The sequence below is a fragment of the Trachymyrmex cornetzi genome, unplaced genomic scaffold, assembly GCF_001594075.2.
Source record: "Trachymyrmex cornetzi isolate Tcor2-1 unplaced genomic scaffold, Tcor1.1 scaffold358, whole genome shotgun sequence".
Classification (NCBI taxonomy): Eukaryota; Metazoa; Arthropoda; class Insecta; order Hymenoptera; family Formicidae; genus Trachymyrmex; species Trachymyrmex cornetzi.
The window spans coordinates 57,799-65,339 of record NW_017298300.1 but is presented as its reverse complement, the minus strand read 5'-3'; the positions used below and the strand labels follow the sequence as shown (position 1 = coordinate 65,339).

General features: G+C 38.6%; 1 protein-coding gene across 1 annotated transcript in view; it reads left to right on the top strand.

The window, feature by feature from the left end:
• The window catches only part of LOC108763337 (protein kinase C-binding protein 1), an 18,788-nt gene continuing 11,247 nt past the window's right edge, over positions 1–7,541 (top strand). The window contains exons 1-3 of the mRNA XM_018510841.1: positions 1–422; positions 3,692–3,694; positions 7,325–7,437. Coding sequence (XP_018366343.1) covers positions 7,348–7,437 — 90 coding nt within the window. The 5' untranslated portion in view covers positions 1–422; positions 3,692–3,694; positions 7,325–7,347. The remainder of the gene's footprint in view (positions 423–3,691; positions 3,695–7,324; positions 7,438–7,541) is intronic.

Sequence of the window (7,541 nt, the reverse complement as noted above, 5' to 3'; positions counted from 1 at the left end):
CAAGCACGCTGCACGCAGCGCAGCACGAGTAGAAGGCGAGTGTGTGGTACGTCCGTACGTCAGGTACGTGCCATACGTGCCGCTGCGTGCTGCTGCGTGCCGCTGCGTGCCGCGGAGAGGAGAAGCCAGAGCGTCTCCTTATTATTAGAGGAGCACACAGCTGGCACGGGTCAAGATGTAAGCTGTCAAGGCGCGGGGATGTTTGAGACGAGAGAAGAGCGGGTCCAGGACTGAGAGAGAGAGAGCTCAGAGAATCAGACCTGGCACACACTGGCATACACTGGCATACACTGGCATACACGACAATATTACACGAGGGTTACGCGAGGGGAGAATACAGAAATGGAGTAGCTGCAGAAAAAGGGGAAAAGGAGATCGATCGGTTGGCCAATAGCTGTGGCAATGGAGGACATCAGACTAGGGTAAGAGAGTATATATACTGTATTATTTCCGGTCTTGTCGAGATTCGTGCGACCGTCCGCGCCGATCGGGCACTACGTACACGCCATGTACGTATATCTATATGCGTGCGACTGCGAGGACAAGTGCGAGCCACGAGCGCGAGCGCACTCTCGCTGAGGTCGTGATCGTGGACTGTGGAGACTGGAGAGTTGAAGAGGAAAGTAGGACGTCAGGGGTGGTTGCTCGTGTGTCGGAGAGGGTGAGGGTGAGGGTGGTCTCGAGCGCGAATCGCGAGGGTGTCCCGTTTTGTCCGTTTTGTCCGTTTTGTCGACCTTGCCGCCGCGAACGGAAACGCGAACGGAGAGCGAGCTTCTCTAGGCGAGAGCGACTCTGCGTCCTGCGATGGCACAACGAGGGCTCGACCTCGACGACGGCACGGCACACGCGTCGACGAGTGCAGCGAGAAATCGGCCAAGAGGACGTGAAAACGAACGGTGAAGGTCTGTCGCGGGTGCTGGTGCTGGCGTTGGCGCTTAATACGATAAGTTGCCAGTGGTGACAATGAGACGGCATCTACACGCGTACTTCGATCAGAGCTTTTTCCAGTTAAGTGACAGTGACATAATATTCGTGTGAGAAATCAAAGTGAATTTTGATGATCAAGTCGATTCGCTGTTTATCGCCACGCGAGCAACGATTTTACATGTCTCGTGTTTTCTACACGTTCTCTCTCTCTCTCTCTCTCTCTCCATCCATCCGTCCATCTTGCTCGCATGTATCACTGTCGTGAATAAGCGCAAACATCATTTTCACTCTTATCCGCGGCACCTGACGTTACCAAAATTAGACTCAATGCGTAAAAGTGAGATTTCGATCGTTTTCTCCAAATGGAAAGCTCTTGCGATTGTGACCGAGTCTTGATCAAGGCTCGCGAAATACGATTTTTCGCGAAGAAAATATTTGTAATTTGTGATTGAGATTTACATAATATACTATTTAAAATCTTGCGTAATTCTTTTCCATTTTCTTTCAATTTTGTATGATTTTTATAAATTAAGGATAAATTACATCGAGCTCGGAGCGATAAAGATACCTGCATTTTTATCGATCTTTTTTCTAAAAGTTGAAATAGTTCTGTTTGAATATGATATGAAAATTAATATATGAAAGAGCAGTGTGAGAGCACACGGGAAATAGAATTATTAATTTAGCATTAAACATTATGGATGGCGCATAGTCGATGTGACCAATTGACGATTCTATAGCTCGCTGCAGCTCGCGTATTTCTCTTCGTTCGGTTAGAGAGATGTCGCGAAGCGCGTTCCAACATCGAACCGCCTTGTATAATCGATCATCAACGCGACGTAAGAGAGTGATCGCGTGTAATGTAAGTAATGTAATGTATAAGGAGCACGCGCGCGCGCGATGTTGACACCCTTGTCAATTACGAATTGACAATTTTGACAGTACTTGCGTGATGCGCCTAGTCTTTATTGCTACCTCGCCAAGAGATGAATCTCATGGCGATCGCCGCCAGAGTTTCTCCGTTATGGACATACAAAAGAGAGATTATCTTAAATTTCTATCTCTCGCTGTACAAAGTTGTTGGCAAACAAAGTTGTCGAAATTATATTTGATTTCTGCATTTACTATGCGGTTATATATGCCATGTTATTTTTTTTTTTTACGACCAAGTTATATTCGCTGAAGCGAATTATACCAATTAATACGCACCGTGAAAATCGACCTTGGAATATAATTTTCCCACGTGTATACTTATATACTTACCTTTATCTTTTTACATCGCGATAAATCTTGTCTCTGTTTAAATGATGCAACTAAAGTAATTATGGATCAACAATTAATCGACAACAAATGCTTTATACAGCTATAATTACAGGATTATTGTTCTTGGAAATTATTATTTCTCTATATACTACATAGTAAATTTTATAGCATTTTATTTCACTTCTCTGTGAAATAAAAGTCATAAACACGTCATAAAGACAATTGACTATTGACTACATATTACATAAATATCTTGGAAAGTGGTAATTATTGTACATATACGTTTAATTTGGATGTATGTACTGTAATCTGCAATCTTTGTGACTTCAGACTTGTGTATAAAGATACACCTTTCTCTCCTCGAGAGGAATAAGATAAGGAAAATCTTAACGCGTAGGCTCGCATTTGCGCTTCGAAGGCGATGCGCTATAAATAGAAGAGCCTTGTTAGCGACTGCACAACGTAGCGTAGGTACGCGACCTGTACCCGCGCTATACCAGATGCATCAGGTACAACAGCTACGTCACAATCACATTATAAGACATTAGGTCTGTTGTTTTTAGCTAAAACCGTTCTCGCACGGTTCATCTTTAATGTTTGTTAACAACAACGGGCTCCTTGATAACTCAATAATGCAAACGATAAGAATTAACATAAAGGGGTTATATATATGTATAAGTAGTCGGCGCGGAAGACAGAGTGCGCAAAGATTTTCTAGTAATTATCAAACTATGATATTCTGATTTTATTGAACATTTATTGCAGGTAAAACGAAAAAAAAAAAAAGGAAAACATATAAACGCACGTTTCGGCTCAAGATTGAGAGAGAGTTCATCTTTCTTCCTTTTCTCTCCACGCTGGAAGCGTGCAACAAGTTCAGTTAAAAAGACCAGGCCTATTATTCGATCCGTGAATATACACACCAATTGTTCTGGATTCATCGCGGATTCGCAATCATTCAACCGCAATTCATTCTATCATTTAATCTTACGCTTGATTTTAACTGTGCAAAATTTCGACAGCTACAGCAAATTAAATTATTTGTTGTTTTGTTTCTAATTTATTATTGTTTAAATTATTTGCTTATTACTTATTATATCACATACATAGGTATCTGTATCGGGCAAACGATTCAACTACTATCATTCGTATCATCATTTTTCTTTTCTACGCGTATTAATACGGTGATGTGTGAATTTCGTCGACCACTGGTCGGCGTAATTTTGCGCTTGATTTGATTTATGCTCGTCGGTTTACATATTGCGATGCGAGTTGGCGTGCGAGATAATAGTGTAGTCAGTAGCCGAAGATCGACTATTGGCTTCATGTAAATAGATTGGTCCGAGTTACCGACCGTGCAAAAGTTGGATAGTAAGACCAATTTTGGCCAACTTGGAATATTTTTCTTCATTGGAATACTTTTCATATCATGCAGATAGGCCTGCAGTTATTGACCCTTTACGGATGTACAAATCAGTATGGCTAGTAGCTGTCCAAACAGTATGTAGAGCCGATATCAGACAACGCATTGAAGATTGAGATTGCATGAAGGCTGAAAGATCGAAATTTCATCAATTCAAATATAAAAGAAGCTAAAATTTCTTTGTCTTCATTGGTTCAATTTCAATCTTCGATCTCAATCTTCAATGCGAAGTCTAATTTTGCGGCCCAATACGGAATTAATAGCTGAGATAATTAGCCATTTACTCTCTCTCTCTCTCTCTCTCTCTCTCTCTCTCTCTCTCGTAGTTCAGGGGCCAGTATCGCTAATTTACTATCAAACTAATAGCCTGCATCGTGTAAATAACAAAAGTCAACATTGTAAGGACTGCAGAGAGGCTGATCACTCAATTCGGAGGCTAGCTACTTTTTTATTGGCAAACTAGTAGCTTGCACCGTGTAAACCGGGCTTCAGTTACCTCAGGGATTCTTTCAGGAATTACTTTGGTGTGCACTTTTGCTATAGTATACGTAATGTAAACGATAGTCTAGAATTATCTGGGCGTAATTCTCCTGAATATACATACTACATTCTATTTAGATATATCACTACTGGCCACACTGATTTGTGCATTCACAAAGGGTCAATAGTTGGCCCATTTATGTAGTGAGGGAATCAAGAAATGCAAAAACTGAATACTATAAGAACAAAAACATTTGAAATAACTGGCAAAGCCAATCACTGTCCAATTTGCGTGTATACAAAGCCAGTAACCGACCCTCAGCTACTTATATCAATTCGTATGCCAACTCGCACCGTGTAAAATAGATAGACAGGGATAACCAATCGGGTTAATCAGCCGATTAACCAGTCAGCGACTATGTCAACGCACTATGTCACGCACACGTCAACGATGATCCGGCAAACTCATCGATCGATCTTTCTAACGACAGGTTGTATTTGTCGAGAGCTTTTCGGCCGGTCGATCGGTTCCGATCAGTTCAAAGGGATTTTCCGCTTTGCGGAATTTGCTCATTAAATTAGATTTCTTCGCCGATGATTGTACGAAAGTGGCCGAGTCACGAATAAGCAAGCATTGAAATTACTATAATTTTTATTAGTCAATATGACATAGATTCTACAAACTCTAAGACTTGTCAATTTTTAAGGGGATCCTAAAGTCGTCTCTGTATTACCGACTAAACCATACAATTTTTGTATATAACAATTACTTTTTTCCTCTCTTACTGATCATTTGATGAAAGTTCTTTTCCAGGATTAAACCATTAATATCTACGTGTCTGTGAGGTGAAGCCCCTATGCTGAAAACGACCAAAAAAATTTCGAAATTGAGATCAGTACCATTTCTCTTAAGGGCATTCTACAATGCGTTGTAAACACCCGTTGCCAGTTGAAACGTTTGTCCCGACAAACAATCAATTAGAATCGTTAATTATGCTTCGTTATTTATGCTTCTGATTGGTTGTGACAAACATTTCAACTGGCGACGGTTGTTGGCAACGCATTATAGAATGCCCTATAGTTCAATATGACGCTCCAGAGCTGTCACGTCGTGACATTTGTTTCATATAAAAGTTGTGCAATCTGTGCATACTTACGAAATAATTGTCCACAGACTAGTAGTTTGCATGAAGAAACAGTGTCGAGCTAGGTCTTAAAATTGGACTTAGACGTCTTGCCAGCTAAACGGAACGTCCATAGAACGTTCTGTTGTAGTTAAAGGATTTTGGAATGAGCTACATTATGTCCTACATACATTTACTGGACGTCCAAATTCAAAGTCCTAAAGATGTTCTCTCCTTAGGACAATTCTATTACCTTATATACCTACAGCATATATAGGCTTCCAAGAAATGTCCCAAAGACATCCTAAGAACGATCGCAGTCAAGAGGATATCTCTCAGATAAAGTGTGTTGAATTTGAAGATTGAAATATTAAAAAATTATTATATTATTATATATTCATCAACTTCATTGGTACAAAAAAAATACAATTATATCTCGGACTAACAATAAGTATATACAAAAATTCAGTACAAATAATAATTATGACGTATCTGAGTTTATATAAACTTGGACATATATATATATGGAGATCGCAACTAAATTTTAAATGCAAGAAACGACACCATTTAGTGGCAGATCTAGAATATTAGAAAAATCCAAAAATAGATCCCAAGGATTACAAACAGGTATTTTAGGACTTCGGATTTGGATGTCCTGTAGTCGATATAATGTATACGTAGGACATAATGAGGTGCTCATTTGATAGTCCACAACAGGACGTTCTCAGGAGATGTTTAGGACATGTTACGGAGGTGTTTAGGACATTTTTAGGCGCTTATTTATTAGGGCTAAGGATATTCAAAAATTTGCATCTTAGTACAATGTCCTAAATATATCTCATATATGTCCCAGGATATTCAGGACGTACTCAGGATCATCCTGAGAATATCTTGTACTATTAGGGGAAATCAATTGAAGAATGTTTGAATTTCTTTTCTGTTTTTCTTCTGTTGTACTCGATAAACCTATCGTTATCCTGTGCGTTTCCCTAGATTTTCGTTGATCATCTTTGTGTAAGAAATTATATACTGTAGAAAGAATAATACAGATAAATCGAGCGAAAATACGATTATTATTTAAATTTTTCATCTATTATATGTTGGATTGGTTTATTTGACAATCGCATCTTTTATGCTCAGCCTTTTGCATGACGATTCGTTGGATAGTGTTGTAGTCGACTTTTAAACAATCGTCAAGAGAATACTTATTCTTTTTAGGCTCGTTTCCACAATATGCGATTACCTTATAAAGATTAAAGGTTACCAAGAGATTCATCAATGAAATTCATTAATGCATTTCTTGATAACCTTTAATCTTTAGGTAATCATAGATTGTGAAAATAGGGCTTAGAAAATACGATATTAGAAATAATATGTAATCAACCTCGTCCTTCGCTTGAAACGTTTTAACGCTACTAGCTATATGTATAATAATAACAACTCACAAATATAACATAATTTAGTAGTGACATTAATTTTCATTATTTTACAATAAATACGAATTTTCTCTCGTTTTTTTGTTGCCAATATTTAATGCAATCAGCGTTAAAAAATTAGAAAATATCGTGAGAATGAATCTCCTGTTTCAATTAGTTTATAGAATATATAAGGATGATATTTATCGTCTTTTTAACGCTATAAATATATACAGTATAACTATATGTATACAAAATTTTGAATACTATAGTAAGTATATAAAGTACGATTATTATAGTATTAGATATTAATTAATTGCAAAGCAAAAAAATAAATACCTAGATATCACATATAACGTGCGTTAGAAATTTTATTCTATAGCTAAACTTGGTGACGAATAAATGCCTTTGTTATTTAATAAGAGCGCCGTTTGCCGTTTCTTGAGCTTTATCAAGCGAGAAATTGTGGCGAGAAGCGTAACACAATATATACCTGTTGGTGTTATTACATAATACTTGTAACATAACGGCAAGAATAAGAGCGTAGTAACTAAGGCGGCGATTACAACACGTGCTTCCTAGCTTCTACACGCTATCGAGATCGGAACAAGATTGTGCTATTGTTAAATGTTTTGCATAAAATCGTCTGATTTTGCAAAAGTATCTGATTATGATTTTCCACATTTTTTCAGTATCGTGATCTGAGCGCTCAAAAATGGCGTCAGGTTTGCCGAATGTTCATCAAAAGAAGCTTGGACCAGCGCCGATAGCATCCTTTGAGGACTTATCCGAAGAAGTGGAAAACGTGAGTCCTACCCTGAGTTTCCTTTACTAAATCATCCAGTCCGAGATCGTCTCTCTCTCTCTCTCTCTCTCTCTCTCTCTCTCTCTCCCCCTCTTCCTCTCTCT